Source organism: Camponotus vicinus, unplaced genomic scaffold (assembly GCF_025532165.1).
Source record: "Camponotus vicinus isolate PSW18456_S1 unplaced genomic scaffold, iyCamVici1.0 SCAF_11, whole genome shotgun sequence".
Classification (NCBI taxonomy): Eukaryota; Metazoa; Arthropoda; class Insecta; order Hymenoptera; family Formicidae; genus Camponotus; species Camponotus vicinus.
Window position 1 is genome coordinate 17674090 of NW_028141947.1, and position 18853 is coordinate 17692942.

Sequence of the window (18853 nt, forward strand, 5' to 3'; positions counted from 1 at the left end):
AACACAATTCCCTAGTATATATTTAATGTAAAAAAAAGTAAAATATGATCATCGCAGAATAATACTTTTTATTTACAAATCATAGCAGATTAGAGATTACATATGATTAATTCTTTATTTACATAATCATAATTCATAGAAAATATTTCCGTAAAAGATGTTAATTTTAGTTCCTTCCCTGAATAGGGAATATCTATTTACAGATGCAAAAAGCGCTCCTGTATCATGCATTTAAAATAGTATATCTTGCTTTTAATTGTTAAGTACAAGGATCGCGTTACTTTGTGCATCATAAAATATAGATAATGTGCATGATACACGAGGCTAATACGATACAAGAGAAAAGTACAAGTTGATTTCTTTTCAATGTCCCATTCTTTATAAATTGGAAATATAACAAAGTGTTTATATCTTCTATAAGTATATATTATCTACGTATTATATGATTTTTTTTTTAACTATTTGAATATATAACAAGGTGAAGCTCTGTGAAAAATACATACTAGTATCTTTCATGTAAGTATCTTTTTATAGATATATACTTATCATGTTCATGTATTTAAAGAAAATATAATTTTTCATAATTATATCGATAAATATGCGCTATAGAATATATATTAAAAGTTTCAAATTTTTTCATTTATGAATAGATACATGAAAATATATATGATATATACTTTATGAATATTTAATGCCATATATAATTAATATTATTACATAATAATAAAGAGTCGATACTAAAGCAAATAAAACGAACATAATTTTATTTGATCTATGTGTGCATATGATCAATTTATTTCAATGATTATATATTATTAGTAGTTTATTCAAAATGTAATCTATTTCTATACGCGATCTTATGAAGTTTTATCAAATATGCTCAAAAAGTTCTATCTAAATTTAAATTTTACAAAATTTGTACGCAAATGTTATTTCATGTTTTATCCAAATTTGTTTAATTTGTTTAATTATAAACTCAGAATGCATACAAATTCTATTCTCCAATTCTGTACAATACATAGAATATTTTCTCTTTTTTATCATCTTTAGTTATTTCTTAAAAAAAAATCTGATTATATATTATTTACTTTAGGAACTAAATGTATATTCACTAGTATACTTTTAATCTCGTATCTGCGCTATAAATGCATGTATATAACATTGAGGAGTTTCATTAAGGAAGTTTTCATTGCATTCTTGTATATCTTTATACACAAACAGATAACAAACATTAGCTTTCAAATTTATTCAAAACAAGGTGATTATACGTCAATACTGGCTTCAAATTTAATTTTTATATTAGTATTACAATGTCGTGTCCCAGAAAAAATGAATTACATTGTGACATGCTAGAAATACTACTCTCAGCTCTTATGAGAAAATATGTATATTGATGCATAAATTATAACAATGAAGTTTATAACAATTTCGAATATCTTGTCATTAATAACATGATAATATTGGAGTAATCTAATTGTAACAAAATAATATACAAATTACACTTTATATGTCTCTATGTTATTTATTGTAAGAAAGTATTTTGCTTCACTATCATTGTTAAATTAGGTTTAAGATTTTCGGTAAATCATAAAAAAATTTAAGCTGTGACTGTAATCTTATTATTTTCAAAGATTATACAAGAACGGAAAACTAACGATCATTTCAGACTTTATAATAAATATTTCAATGTGTTAGAGAAAAAATATTTCAAACAGAAAGATATAAAATATTTAAAACAGAGATAAAATATTATAAACTAGGCTAAATCTGATTATCTATACATGAGTTTGGTCAGTCGTTTATCGTCGCTAGTTTTCCTTCCCGAATTGTATTTCCATTGAGCAATAAGTAATTTTATGGCAACTTTGGAGTACTGTACTGATGATATATACCAAAACATATAAGTCCAGTAAAATTGTACTCAGTATATACTAGCATAATAGAATTTCTCTTTACTATAATCCTCTAATGAAATTATTTAATATATATTTCACTTAAACAAACATCAATGCGGCCATAACAATAACCCCAAAAAGTAAAGCACTGATTTGTTTCAATGATTCTTTTGTATTTGTTTCTTTTAATAAATCGGGCAAGATAGTTACCAGACCAATATGTATAAACCCTCCTGCAGTTAATGGTAATATCCAACTGGTTCTTTGCTCTGAAAAAAACAGGACCAAATACACTATATATAATTTCTAAGTTCTATTTAATAAAAAAATAAAAAATTTTATATCATAAAATATACATATATATATATATATATATATACAACTAAGTTTTTTATTTTATTTTTTACATACACACATACATACATACATACATACATACATACATACATACATACATACATACATACATACATACATACATACATACATACATACATACATACATACATACATACATACATACATACATACATACATACATACATACATACATATATATATATATATATATATATATATATATATATATATATATATATATATATATATATACACATCTATATATGACATACTGTACTAAAAATATTGTTTCAAGAGTTTGATATTCTACACAAAAACAAGTTAGAAATGAAATGTCATTTTTTCATAAATTCAATCAACGTTAATAATGACAAAACATTTGTAATCAAAGTAACGAAAAAAAATAATTAACTATGTATAATTTTAACTATATATATTTTTAGTATCAAATTTTCAAAACTAAGTTACATGCCTTGTATATTATAAATTTTATCCGATTATTTACCTAAACCACCAGAAAAAGAGACAGCAGCCAAAGCACCAACGATTCCACCACTGGCCGTGAATAACTGCGCCCGCGCAGCATCCCATCTGCTAAATCCGCTTCGTAACAAAATAGCAAAATCGCCAACTTCATGAGGTATTTCGTGCACCAAAATAGTAAATGTGCTGAGGACACCTACGCGGAAGGAAATAAGGAACGATCCACCCACAGATAAACCGTGAGTAAAATTGTCAAGAAAATTCATCAAAAGATTGAGGTATCCAGGAAAGGCCTTAGGATTGAAAAATTTACGGAACAAGTTCGATGTAAGTTTTTTTATCCATGCGATTAAACGCATATTGTTTGATGGAATTACATGCGGAGGATTAGGACGTGAGATTGTTGCTGCAAAACCGTTGCTCTTTGCAAGCTTCTTCAAGCAACTCTTTGCTTCGTCAACTAATGGACCATCATTAGGACATTCACTTGACAATGAAGATTTCATAATATCAACATCTTTAAAGCCATTCTTTCGTGGACCTTTAATATGATTTGGAGTTTGTATATCCTTGCCATATTGTTTCTCCAGGAAAAGTATCTGTCCAAGTTGTATCTGTTCAACAGAGAGTGTTCAATCATTTTATGTGCACAATTATAAATTTAAATAATACATTAGTTTTAGGTAATATAACAAAAAATTTACCTCGGCCGAATTTTTAAAGCATTTTTTTGCAAAACCATTTTTCCTCGTGTTCAACGTAATACAATTATTATTATCCATCTCTTTTTCTTTATTTACATCATTAATTAGAGTTTCATCAATCTGATTTTCTGGAATGATTGCCATTTTCTCATTTATAGTTGCGGCGACTTTTTCGATGATCACGAAAAACAAAAAGGCCGACAACACCATCAGACCAGCGGGCATGGATGAATGATTATTCCTGGCTGTAAATAAAAGTCAACATGGAACGTTTTATAAATGTCTGAAAGATAAGATAACTAAGAATAAGAAGAATAGAGATATTTGCGAATAAATCAAGAGTTGTAATCCATAAAATTTATCTCATCTACCATATTATTTATCAAATATATGTTTAAAGAGTACAACTTATGCATATACTTAAGTTGTATTCTTTAATGTATCATTTAAGGATTTGTCAATATATTTATGAATTTGAATTATACAATTTGTTGACGTCTTTTTATAATAAAGCATCGATAGACATAACGAATATAAAATGAAAGTTAGAAAATTTGCAATTCAAAAACAATTCAATTTATACGGTCATTACTAGTCCATTGATCATTTCGAATTCCTAACATGGTTCAGTCGGAAAGACATTTAATTTACATAGACGCAGCTGGCAATTCAAATCTGCAACTGACGCACAATAGAGTTCGAAGCCGCCGCTTAAATCGTTCATAAAGCTCTTTCGACCTCGAAGACCAGGGACGTACTCTACTAACGTGGAGATTACGAAATGCATTCACAGCACATATGTACACGCTATATAAAAATAATAGGGAAATATCGAATACATTATATATATTCCATCGGAAATCAAATTTCGCAATGTTAGAAATGTCAATAAGATTCATTAAATAATCTAGGTTACTCAGTTTTTTTTCATTAATATTGTATTTCCTTCTGATAATGTTACTGATTTCACACAAATACTGTTCTATTTATTAGTCGTTGCAATTAAATATTGCATGAATAAGTAGAAATTTTTACTAATAAAATTTTTTACTAATAAAGTCTGTTTCTCTTGCATAGTACATCAAGATTTCTATAATTTTTCGCGTATCGCGATTATATTTATCTATTACTGTAATCATTATTTATTTTATTTTTACGATAAAATCAATCTTATCTTAATAATAGGTGACTTTGGTGATATATTAAAATTTTCTTATAAGATAAGATTAATCCACTTATATATCTAAGTAGTTGTGTAATAGAAAATACCAGAAATAAAATATTATAAATAAAATAATACCTCTCGTTTGTAATTCACTCTCAAATGCTTCCGGCAAAAGATGTAGAAAAACATCGCCTAATAATGCACCCATGGCAAAGCTTAGAAGAATCTTTAAAGTGCCGCAGTTTTCTGTAAAAAGAGAGATAAAAGTATTAATGCTTAGCATATTCATTTTACGTAGCGAGCGTTCAGATAGCTAAAACATTTATGAAATTACAGCGACTTATTATTTTTGACATATATATGCATTAGTAGAAGAGAAAAATATAGATAACCTACGCAGGAAATATTTTTTTGCATTTTGAAAGAGCTCGAGCGTTCGAGAATAAGTTCTTCGTTGACTTAGTTAAAGTTAGATATGATAAAAATTATTGAACAGACATTGTGAACAGACACTCATTGTGCGCACAATGATAATATTTTTAACGAAGTCAATAAAGTAATTATTAGAAGAAAAAAATTATACAGCAAAAAAAAACCGTAAAAAGTGTATGATATATTTGCACAATATAATCAATAAAATAGAAGACATAAATCGATGAATCATTCACTGGCGTTTTATCGTTGAGTAGGAAACGACGCACATGGCAGACGACGATAAGTTCAAAGTTTGTTCATGCGATAAAATGAGCTATATGGATGTTATGCTTTTCTGCACGCGGGTCACGGAACTAACGTACCGATATATATACAATTGACTTATTTCTGTATTATTGTGCCCACGCACATTTATCTCATGTTTGCACGCACTTGCATAAAAAATGATGTGTGAGAAACTCGCACAATGAATTTTTTTCCCATAGGCAGATCTTTTATTATAAATCTGAACTAAAACGGATAATAAATCTTGATTTCTGATATACTTGTTTTTTTGCGATATATTATTTAAATAAATATTGTAATATTGAAGGTAAAAGTCAATTAATTATGTACATTATTGTTAATTAAAGCATGTTAGTCGAATATGGAATATATAATGACTATATTAATTAATATTCATAGAGTTTGGTTAATAATAATTGTTAAAGGCATAATGTACGCCGACTATTATATTTAATTTTTCATGATAATAAATAAAAAAATTTGATGCTAGAAAATAACATAAAATATAAATTTTTTTAATGTGATATTTAACGCGTTCAACAATCACTAATAGATTACAGCTCATACTTGCTGTAACAGCAGTAGTTGATATTGCAGAATAGGCCATCCGATGATAACCGCTATGATGTCAACATATGATTCACAGCAAAAAGAGAGGAAAAGAAATATAAGTAATGTAAGCGGGCCTTGATCTCATTTTGACATAATTAGACTAACACGAACGCGCTCTTCTCTTGACTGGTAAATTCACCAATTGCAATCTCGAATGATGAGAATGTCGCGATTTGTTTAATTTAAAGATATATTTTTTCAACTGCTATAAGTTGTAATGGAAGACACGAGTATTTATGTGTGGTTTCAGTTTCAAAAATTTTTTAAATATATATCTCAATTTCATTATATAAAAATTAACACAATTATATACACATATATACACATGTTTATTTATTCAATAATATCTTAATTATATAACTCTCCATAAACTGCGTTGCGTATTAATCTCGTTTAACAGAGAATGCGGTTATTAATTTTGACTAGCTCTTATTCTTACTAGGAAATTAATAATCGGCATCAATTTGGCTGCGTAAAATTCAAATGATACAAAAAGAATATGCTCGGTTTTCGGGATATTAGTATATTCTATAATCAGTAACAAATTCCTGTCGATAAATCGATGATTCTTTCAATATTGCGACCTACTTTTAATATAGCATTAGCATTATCATTATTATTATTATTATTATTATTATAGCGTATCAGGTATAAATTGCATTAGTTCAATAAAGAGAATAAGTCAATTAGTCTAGTTACAAAACCGGAATAAAAAAAATCAATTGTTGATGAAAAATGAATATTTATCATACTGACGGTGCAGGTAGACAAGATAATTGGATAATAAGATTTCAAGTTCTGCTTTTCAGATATAACAATCAGCAATTTTTTAAAATATTACATATATAAAACATATTTCTTATCAAACACATTTCTGACGAAAAATTTAATTTGTTTTAATAATGATAAGAATATATAATGTATAAATGGATATAAATATATAAATTTACAATATATAAATTGGAAGATTTTTTTATATAAAGCATTCTAGTGTAAGTCGACTATATTATCATTGCTCAAAAATGTTTTTCTATAAAAATCTAATAAGTCTAAAAAAAGGCATCTACATATATCGATTCGATGAGAAATTTAGAAATTCTAATATTCTCATTTTTACATTAGATTATCAGAAACGACTGCTTATATCTAAAACATGGAAATCATATTATATATTATTATCATTAAAATATCCGTATTTAATTTAATTTTTAAATCTATTTGAAAATGTAAGAACTTGATCATAAAAATACTAAAACTCGTAATAAATATAAAAATTTCAATTTTAGATTAATTATTATTTCCATTAATTATATTTCTAATTAATAAATAATTTTAAGTTTCGGTTTCAAATTGTTGATAATTGCTGATAAGAAAGCTTATCTTGCTCTTTTCTGTGATTTATATGTATTTGAAAAGTTATTACGTCAGACATTTCATATATAGCAATTATATACATAGCAGAATCTGGCTATACGCATTTATATCATCCATTTCCTAGAAGTCTTTGTGCAATTAATTTAGCTCTTTTAACATATAAAGTTTCCTCATGATATCAAAACTTATTTTCTCCATTCGTTATTTATATATAATTTATATATAATGCTAAATAATTTAAATTACAATATAAAATAAAATCAATAAATGTAGAACAATCTTGTATAATTTTATAATTACAAATTAAAAATGAAAAGAACTAGAATTGGAAACGTTTAAAATGTAATAACAGAAATACAATGAAGAGAAGATGAGCGTATCTATAATTAGTATAATAACAACATACGGTACGCGTTGCAAATTCACAAGATGTACTGCTATCAGAATAATAACTCTATTGCACAATCGAACTAGACCAGCAATTGCAAAGATCACGTAACTGATTAGGTTTTTATGCCTCGGGATATTAAAAGCCGCAGAATAGAGACATCATTAATTTTTAGATAAAAAGAGATTTATTTTGTAAATACAATTTGTGATGGGCGGATATTAAAATTTCAATTAATTTCAAAGCATAATCACGACTTGTTGGAATACTGAGTCTTAAATTGAAAGAATAAACTTATATAACATCCATAAGAATCTCATTTCTCGATTATTTAAAATCAGTGAGATTTAAAACGTTATTCCCTATTCTATTCTAAAATAAAGCATAAATTAATTTGATAAATCACAGACACTTCACGTTATTTAAAAAAATGTCAAATTAAGTTTTCAATTGAAATTTATAAAATAAAGATATATTTTCTCATCCTTGAGAATTATCATGTGTAGATTTATTTTATAATATGGTAATTATCAATTGTCAAATTGTTTTCCTTTGCAAGATTTACGTAAAATATTGACATTTTACGCAATTATTTTACAGCGCGAATTATGCGAACTTATTTTTTACATCAACAGATCATGCACTATCATCGATCATGCACATTCGATTCATTTATATGTAGGTTTTTCCCAATTGCACGGACACTAGTAAGCATCAGACACGTATGCATCGCGACACGTGACTGATAAATAAATATATTATCCCTGCGAGACTATACAATAGACATGCGCAACAATTCCAACGTTGTCGAGAAGGTGATAAAACACGTTAAAAGATCATGACAGTGAGTCGTAATGGCGATTTTTTTCTGGACTTCGGAAGAATAAAATGCATCACAGCGCAACTATGCGACGAGGAGTATTACGACTTTACTCTTTACCGGGTGTCTCAAAGAAAACGTACATCATCAACAATAATTCTTCTCCAATGTATAAATTTAATTTTTTGTGATTTTTTATTCACATACATACCAATAGGAATAAAATGCAATGCTTAATTAGATGCAACGCTTAAATTATCTCGAAACTTAATTTGGAAATTAATATGTAACTTTAGTAACTTATAAAGATCAATTATGCAATGTTGAGACATATGTGTGCGATTTATAAATTAATTGATGTAAAATTCTTAATATAAAACGAAATTTTTTTCACTAGCGAGATAATCATTAATGTTAAGAGAATTAAAGCATTATATATAATTAATGAAGATCTCAAGGGAATTAAGTATTTAATATTTAGACTTTAATATTTAACTTTTTTTCGAAACTATTGTTCAGGTACTGATTCTGATATCGATCTTGATTATTTTATCCTCTTATACTATAGTAATTTCATAGGCTATATTGCCAAGAATTCTCCGAAGCGATGCTTGTTATCTCATGAGAATACAGATATGACAATTGTATGACTATTTATATGACTGCAATATGTTGACGCGTTTCCCAAAGCGTCTAAAACAACAGCTCATTCCATAAATTATATTTATGTTGCAGAATATTCATTAAACGAAGCATGCTAATATAATTCAAAAACTAGTACAATCAGAGTTATATTTATTGTATTAAACGCTTCACATGCTATGATTTATTATACACTATAGTAGAATAGCAATAAAATATAGTAGAATGTGATTGCACGTTTTTTAAAGATTTAATAATGCCAATATTCAGCTCTGGTAGTCACGCGAGCATTGTTGCAAACTTATTGATTTTCAGGCAAACGAGAGGTATAGATGCTTAGAAAACTTAACTTTTTTCCAAATTTGAATTTTTTTCTATTTTGAATTTTCTATTTCAAATATAGAGTAATTATAATAAAATAAAATCTTATAAAAATATATTTAATTATTTTTATTGTATTTTTTATACTGATATAAATCAGTTATAATAAAAATTACGAAAAAAATACTGAACTAAGTGATTTTGAAATAAAATTTAGAAATTTATATCATAATTAGTAATAAGTTTCGATATTTTTTTCTATAAATATCATCAATCGTCGCGGATATGACAATAAAGATTTGATTGGAAAGAGATTATCAAAATGGTTATAGCATCGAGCAGCCAAATTTTTCCGAAAATAATTTAATTACAATTACGTGAAAACACACACACATAAGTTATACAAAAAATAATCAATTATTTTAATATTAATACTATTAATATTATTATAACTATTAATAATATATATAATCTACAGTATATAAATCATTTTGACGTTTATTTTTTCATTAAATTATGAATTGGATTATATCACATGAAAAATCGTTACATGTCAGATAAAAACGAAAAAAATTAAAGTATGTCGTGATCAAAGTAATTATTTTTGTACGATATCACTTTTAAAACACGCCATTTTAGCGTAATACGCATTTTTCCGTTTATAATAACTTGAATTGATTAATACCGAATAATAGCCTTGAATTTAACACTCACATGATTGCTACACTCTATGAGCGATATATGTATATATAAGAACATGACATGTAAATTGTTCCTCTCTTACAAGATTTATGTTAAATTTTATGCACATACTTTTCGATAAAATCAAAATCGATCATTATTAAATAGTATATAATATATATTATTATTAATATAAGTAATTATTAATTATATTTTTTTGTTTCAATTTTTAATTCCACAATAATTTTGTAAATATATTTAAAAAACAATTAAATTTCTATTGAATTAAAAATATATTTAATTATTAGTTTAATTCATCAAAAATGTTCAATATTTTTCGATATTACTTGTTACATAATCTTTATCCGTCAGATTGATTGATCTAAATTAGTTTAAATGCAAAAAAAAATTCACAATTTAGACGCAGAGTTCGATGAAAATTTTATAAAATATTTTGTAAAAAAAGTCAATGTTTCAGATTGATACAAGTTTTGTTGTCGAAACGTGGTTAAATTGACGATAGAAAAAGTTAGTGTTGTAACATGAGTTTTTGTACATTGGGAAACGATTAAATTCTCACAACTTTCTACATTTATACAAAGTTTACGCTATTAAAGTTCGGCGACGTAACGTTTACCGTTAATTTCACCCGTATAACTTGAAATCAGCACATTGTTGATTCGGAAAATACGAAATAATAGAGAAAGTTGTGAGAGAAAGAGATATACAGGGTGAGCCATTTTAATTAACGCACGCAATTATTTCGGAAACAAAGCATTTTAGAGAAAAATGTTTCAGACAAAAGTTTTATGGTTTCGAGGGGGCCATAAGATGGTATCATTGGTTTGACACTGAAGAGTCATTTGAAGGTCACGTGAAGGTCACTTCAATTTTTTTAAATGGAACACCCTATATATTTTTGCACACTCTTATAGCTTATCTCGAGAGCTTTCCAAAACACTATAATTAAGTACCTTTTCGTTAAGTACTTTTTGAGTTATGAGGCTTGAAATAATTTCTTAATTTTACATAAACCGTAAAATATCTTGTAAAATATTCATTTTTCGATTATCTTACCTTAATACTTTTACGTACAAAATAATGAGAGGAATCAATTGGTGTAAAGAAAACACATAGTTGTTTTGAAGAAAAAATATGTAATTTGCAATTAACAATTCCATATTTTTTCTTAAAAACAACTATGTGTTTTCTTTAGACCAATTGATTCCTCTCATTATTTTGTACGTAAAAGTATTAAGGTAAGATAATCGAAAAATGAATATTTTACAAGATATTTTACGGTTTATGTAAATTAAGAAATTATTTCAAGCCTCATAACTCAAAAAGTACTTAACGAAAAGGTACTTAATTATAGTGTTTTGGAAAGCTCTCGAGATAAGCTACAAGAGTGTGCAAAAATATAGAGGGTGTTCCATTTAAAAAAATTGAAGTGACCTTCACGTGACCTTCAAATGACTCTTCAGTGTCAAACCAATGATACCATCTTATGGCCCCCTCGAAACCATAAAACTTTTGTCTGAAACATTTTTCTCTAAAATGCTTTGTTTCCGAAATAATTGCGTGCGTTAATTAAAATGGCTCACCCTGTATATTGTTCCAACGAATAATTGCATTATTATTCCTAAAGTGAGAGTAATATCTGAAACTGCAAGGCATGTACATTTGCATGTACAATTACGATTTGTTAGTTTTATTCATTGAAATGTGTTTATGTAGCTAATTAAAATTATTTATTCGGATTTTAATAATGTAAAGTAAGGATTCTAACTAATTAATATCACTTTACGATAGCATGTTGTATAATCAACTTATATACCTCGGCGAATAGTGGCAGCGATCTATTGTCATGATTGTGAAAAAAGATGATAAATATATACATCTCTGTGCATGGACATAAAGAATAGTAGAATAAATAAAAACGAATGAATACAATAAATGTTCCGCATCGCTGTATCCATAATGTAATTCCATTCAAAAGATAATTAAAGTCATCACTGACACTATCGAGATTCCACACAATCGGTACTATTGTAGATTCGTGCTCACAAAATTCGCAAAGCGCTATAGATACGAATGGAATTTTGCGGCGGAATATGCGCGATAGACGTTTCGTGAATACAGTACTATACTAATTTACATATCGATAGACGAGCATTCATCATGATGTCGTAATGTTAAGTATGTACATAAATTTTTGTAATATTTTACAATTGTACAATTTTTGTAAATTTTTGTTATACATAACATGTAGCCAAACAACAATTTAAGATCTAGATTGAATATATTTTTATATTGAAGATTGTCTTAAGCAAGGTTTGAAAATATGTGGCCATTTCATTGGCTGAACGGAATTTTAAAACAATCTAAGATCTAAAGTGATCTCAAATATAAGAACGAATTATGAATATAACACCGGTCCTGAAATACAATTGAGTTGTGTAGTATTAAGATTAAAATCTATATATTTCATTTTTTCAAAAATAGTGTTGTAGAGAATCTTATGCATAATAAATATCTATACTGCAGAATAGTTCCCTTTTTTTACTTTCAACTGCGATTGTAACCGTAAAAAAGCTTTATGTGACAATTGCTTCGAAACTTTATAGCTATTTTTATCTTAAAACATACAATGGAAAAAACTGAAATCTAAATCGTTGATTTAGATTTCGTGGCTCAAGTCTTCAAAAATATCCAAAGTCCACTTTCTATCTTTGAAAAACAAACTATTTTATACTAAAGAGCTAACAGATTGTGTGATTATTTCTAATTGATTCACAAATAGCCAAAGATATTTTAGCAATGACAGAGAATCAGAAAAATATCTTCGAAACGATAATATTTGTATATTTATTAATATACAAATATTAATAACGTATATTTTGAATTTCATACACACACACACACACATGTGCACGCACATATCCAAAATGACGTAATATTTTCAAAATGTTAAAAATATTTTACCTGTAATTAAAATTGCTAATCATCGATAAAATTATATAACGACGATTGAGGCTTAAAGCAAGAGATGCAAATAAATGCACTGCAAACAGATTTATGCAACATAAATGATGCAACATATCGTATTCATTTATGCTGCATAAAGCGTTCGCAATTTTTTTGAATATTCATATTCGTTTCAGTGACGAATAAAAAGTACACAATGTAAACGTGATGAAAAATTGGAAAATAGAATAATTTTCTTTTCAAGAGTCTAAGATAGGTTGAAATATTTTATATAAAATTGGATCAGAGATTCCATTCAACATTCCGTATGCTGTACTAAACAAGTTCCGTGACCTTCGAATTCCATTCTCTTGTTGTGTAAAGTATTGCCGACAATTTTAGATTATTTTCTTTCTTTCAACATTTTTCGAGCAATTCGCAAAAACTATATTAAATTATCAAATTGTAATTACATATGTATACGTGCAGAAACAAGATAAAAATATAATTGTTTGCACTACTCGTTAATTATTTCATCAAATATGATAATATTATATTATATAAAAATGCTTTATTTCATCAAGTTAATCTTCTCTAATCAATATATCGAGCATTTATTATTTTAACGTAATAAATATGGGCGTTTTTCAGCAAGCGACACAGAGGACACAGTGTATCACTTCATCTTTGTTGGTTGCCGAATGGAAACAAGGATGAAATGTGTTACATTGTGTCCTCTGTGTCACTTGCTGAAAAACGCCCTGTATAATTAGATACTGTATTATATTCATCAGATGTTTTCTGTCATTTCGCGATTCTTCAGTGAAGAAAACTATACGCTTTAGTTTTATGTATTGATAACCGATTTGTTCAATTATTTCGTGCGCAGTTAAATGTCTATATATACATGGCGATCTGTTTTTAACCAAATGCATATGCAACTTTCTGTCGCGTGATATTTAACTGCGTAAAATATACAACTAAATAATACAACTAAATAAAGTATTTAAGTTTTATATTTTTTAAGCTTATATATATAACTCTTCTTATTCAAACAAATTAAATAGGTTTGTAAGATTTTGTAATCAAATAATTATTTTATTTATACGAATTAACAGTTATCTAATAATTTGTATATAATCTATAACTAAATTATTTATTTTACGAAAATCTGTATCTTGCTAGTGCGAAATAATTGCATATTATAAAGTATTATCATTATATAATTAACGCATATTATAAAGTATAGAATATATATATAACTTCTCATATATACAAGGTGTTTCTTAATAAGTGCAAAAAATTTTAGGAAATGATTCTTTGTTGAAAATTAAGGGGCATTTTTCATATAAACATTAAAAAGTTCTAATAAAAAATTGAATAGGGATTGCTAGTTTCATCTCCTTATAACATTACAGGAGACTGAAAAAAATATTAATAAATAACCTTTTTACTAGTAGAAAATATCCACCTAATTTCATTTCTTTAACTTGCTCCAAATTTGAGAAAAAAATAAGAACCTAATTTTTACCTCGATTTTTGGAGGAATGTAACTCCACAAGGAAGGATGTAGGAGTATATGTTTATATAAAAAAATCCCCCTTAATTTTTGCCAAAGAATCATCTCCTAAAATTTTTCGCACTTATTAAGACCCTGTATAGTAATATGCTTTATATACTGATTATTTATGAAATAGTTAATATATAAAAAACATGTATAGGAGATACATTATTTATGTAATTTATAATAACATAATATAAATATTACGCGCGTTTTACGCGAGCGGCATATTTAAATATATTATATCATTCTTAATTTATATTTATAGAATTTTTTCTCGCAAAAAACATTTCTCATTCCGCGAAAAATTTCATTTATAATAATTACTTTAATTACTTTAATTATTATAATCATTTTAATCATCATTGACGTTAAGGAAACTGCAATAATTCGTCTTTAATGACGATAAAATGTTTATGTTGATCAATAATTGATTTTTGCAATAAAAGAGATTTGTAATAAGTCGAGTAACGACGAATTTATTACTTCATTATATTATATTCCACGGGAAATATTAAAACAATCGAATCCAATATCATTAAGCTTTATTATGGAAATACACAAATGAACAGCAAATGCGCGTAGAAATTAATTATAGTCGAATAATTTGTTCTCTCTCTCTCTCTCTCTCTCTCACCCTCCCTCATGGCTTTTATTGGGTTTGTTCCAATAAATTCCACTAATTGTGCGAACTATTATTGATTCAGCTATAATAATGACGACCGCAAATCTTTAAATGTAAAACTATGTGCTTTGTGTGCATTCTGAGATTACTTGATCGTACATATCTTCTGTACCAAAGGTAATCAAATATTAACGATACTCATTTCAGCAACAGTATTAAATGACTGATGCGAAATATAGACAAAGAAAAAATGATAATTCTTCCGTATAACAAAGATCTTTGTTATGCGCGACAATAGTAAATTTTATATATTTGTCTACATGTGTATTAAGATTAATTACATAGAATTGAAGAGAAGTTACGAATTGGAACATGAAATTATAAATTAAATTGTCTAGAGAAAATATAACCATCATACATAGAATTCAGTGAAAATCGAATTACAAGTTATATAAATTTTTGCGTTTAGAAAAAAAATTTATTATCAGATACGCTGGGAAGTAATCATTTTCTGCCTATTGACAATTGAGGACAATTATAATTCATTACATTCGCTTATCGCTTATTCACTCCATTTAAATTATATTAAATTATATTAAGATATGAAAGGACGACTCAAGAAGTTTAAGAACTCCTGCTTTTGTAGGTATTCTCATATAACTTTACGCTTAAGGACCTATTCTCTGCTATATAATTGGACCATAATAGAATAAGCTCAATTAGTGGAATTTATTGGAATAAATCCAATTGTGAGTTTTGTAATATCATCACGTTATTTGCAATATGGTACAATGATTTATTGTGTAGTAATCTATATATATGGAATCAAATTGCGATAATCTTCGTCGAATTTATCGTATGTTAAATTATTCGTAATGTAGGATTATCCTGTTATTCCGCGATTTCTGGAATACTCGGAAAAATAAGAATGACATTACAGTTTAAATGTACTATCCTACGTCACGTAATTAAATGTAAATAAATGATAATTACGCTATGTAATGCAATGGCCTTTTGTGCAATCCTGTGCAGCTTTTCATATATACAATTTTGTGCGTATTATTTCGAAATTGTGATTCATGTTTTTACGTTTTAAAAAAAATATATAAATTTTTACTTAAAAAGTAAAGACACTGTATGTCATTTTCTGATAAGATAAACAGATATCGATTAATCGAGGCTTACTAATGATTGTTATATTTAATCATTAACATATAATCGCTATACAGTACTTTGCTTTTAACTTTTGTTTTTGACCTGAAAACCTAATAATTATTCAATTCTTTCTATCACTTGTTTACTTTCATGAGTCAATTTACGATGTGCGAAAAAGTTCATGATGTGTGTTATCAAAAATACACTGATAATTTATTTAAGAATTATAGTTATCACCTTTACAAAACGCCAGTTACGCAATAAGTGACAAAAATAGAAATTAAATTGAGATTACAGGTGAAAATAGTTATATTAAATTACTGGAGAGACATAAAAAGAATAGAAAAAAAATTTATTTATTATACAGCCTGAAAATCATATCTGACATTTAATTTTTCAAAAATTTGTCAATAGATTTAATTGAGTTATATAAAAAGGATTAATTATGGGAGAGTTGAATTATACAAAAAAATTAATTTATAGAAAAAAAATTATTCGTCGAAATTTCATCAAAATTTTACACAAATTTAAGCTAATGACACGTAATGGAGATTAGATAATGAGTCTCTCATATATCATGTCACCTGTAGATATGTGACGCAACGAATATCTACGCTGTGCGCGCATATAAAAGCGACCCATACTACTTACCATCTGCTTTAAGATCGACGCCATCCTGAATGGGGATGAGCCACAAGGGGAAAATGCCGGTGAGGCCGACCACGGTGCTACCCAATAAAGAGAATATCCACGGATTGTAGGAGAAATATCCGACCATCTCATGCCATGAAGACCACGCGTCCGTTCCTCCGAGAATGTTATACGGAAAAAATCCCGCCTCCGTGCAGTTGGGAGAGCACGCGTATGACGCAGCAGCCATGTTTGTTGTTGCGTGTTCCTCTCTTTCTCTCTTTCGGTCAAGATCCTCGTGTTAACGCGAGCAGGAACGCGAAATCGACGTTAAGACGACCTCGAGACTCGACGTTCCTCGTGAATCGACCTTGAAAACTATGCGTTAACAAGTGCTGCAAAGCCGGTGATCGAATCGTATCGCCGCTCTTTCCGGAGCTAACCTCACCACGACGAACGGGAAGCCGTTATAAAAAGGCTTATACCGAGTCGTGCTGTATCGAGGAAGACGTTTATCGCTAACGATGACGCGCGTCGTAGTCCAGATTATGATATAGAGAGAGATTTTGGCGCGATGCCCTCGTCATATGTGCCTATATGTACATACGTCTCTGCGTTGTAGATCCGTCCGCGCGACGACGACGTGAAAAATCGTGGTCCTGACGATGAGAAGCTTGGAAAAATCGTAAAAACGATCGCCGAGCGACCGGCTAGCCTACACTGAGGACTGAGCACGGACGCTTGCAATCGGGACGCCGCTGCTACCCGCCGCCTCGTCGAATTGCTACGGACCGTCGTTATTTCATAGCGCTTGGTCGACACAAAGCCACCGTCAACGCCGTGGCGATTAACGCGTGATGACAGCGATCTCGGGGACGCACGATGCGTGCGTCCTCTCCGTTTATCTACTTCCGTACTCGATTAACTCGTAAAAACGTTCGTTTCGTACTCTGCTCCTTGTCACGTGAAATACTATCGACGATGCCTCCCCTACCGCGATAACTCAACGACTGACGCGCGCTGCGCCGTAAGCGGTCCCCTTATAACCACGCTCGCGCATGCGCAAGAACGAAACGGACCGAGAGATCAGCGCGCGCTTGAACGAGACGAACCGATGAACGCACAAAGAGGGAACTAAAAGACGGAGTAGCGTGATAAGATGTCAGTTACAAAGAACGATAAAATAAAGAAGCGTGATCTATCGTACGTAAAGATCGATCTATCGACCTTTCGTTCGAAGTCGATAAGTTGCTACTTTTCGAATGGAGATATGTGTTTCTCAAGGTACGATTCCTCAAGGTCGATCTCAAATTTAAATACACTGTAGCGCTCTCCGTTTGTTTCTATCTTTAGAAACGCACGGAAAGACGATTGAATCACGGTTTCACACAAAGATAATTTTTTTCGAAATTTTGATACCATCTTGGACACGAAGAACGCGCGTGTCTCACGTCCCTCTGACAATGAGCATATTTTTCGTACATTTGCATTATTTCTCGTTTGCGGTCCTATATATCCTATATCCGCGGTCAGATATATCCTATATCTGCGATAATCGATTATCTATTATCTGCCGATAAATGATAAATTTATTTGATAGCGATTAGTCGTAGATAATGTGCGATGCTTCTCTCATGATTCTAAAACGCGGAAAACAATAACTCGTGTTATCTCGTACACGCGACATATGTCAGATAATACGATGTGTACTCTGTGTCTAGAAGATACAGGGGATTACAATATATTGAAA

The 18853-nt window shown here is 28.8% G+C and overlaps 1 protein-coding gene across 2 annotated transcripts; it reads right to left on the reverse strand.

Annotated features, from left to right (window-relative positions):
* Nucleotides 1-48: 48 nt before the first annotated feature.
* Nucleotides 49-18323, reverse strand: Zip99c (Zinc transporter Zip99C). Of its 2 annotated transcripts, none has more exons than XM_083081968.1 (5): nt 17125-18323; nt 4743-4853; nt 3443-3687; nt 2761-3352; nt 49-2164 (listed from the first exon to the last, which is right to left on the reverse strand). In XM_083081968.1, the coding sequence occupies exons 1-5, from the start codon at nt 17351-17353 to the stop codon at nt 1995-1997; spliced, it is 1347 nt and encodes a 448-aa protein (XP_082938094.1). In that variant the 5' UTR covers nt 17354-18323; the 3' UTR covers nt 49-1994. The 2 variants fall into 2 exon arrangements, with proteins under 2 accessions (XP_082938094.1, XP_082938095.1); XM_083081969.1 differs by lacking the exon at nt 17125-18323 and adding an exon at nt 8329-8351.
* Between the last annotated feature and the right edge of the window lie 530 nt (nt 18324-18853).

Bases quoted from the DNA above. Each gene is read 5' to 3' on its own strand.
- Zip99c (XM_083081968.1), bottom strand. From the start codon at position 17,353: ATGGCTGCTGCGTCATACGCGTGCTCTCCCAACTGCACGGAGGCGGGA. The intron at 4,854-17,124 runs GTAAGTAGTATG...CTCTTTTTACAG, and splicing joins CGTCGATCTTAAAGCAGATG to AAAACTGCGGCACTTTAAAG. The intron at 3,688-4,742 runs GTATTATTTTAT...TTTTATTTACAG, and splicing joins GAGTGAATTACAAACGAGAG to CCAGGAATAATCATTCATCC.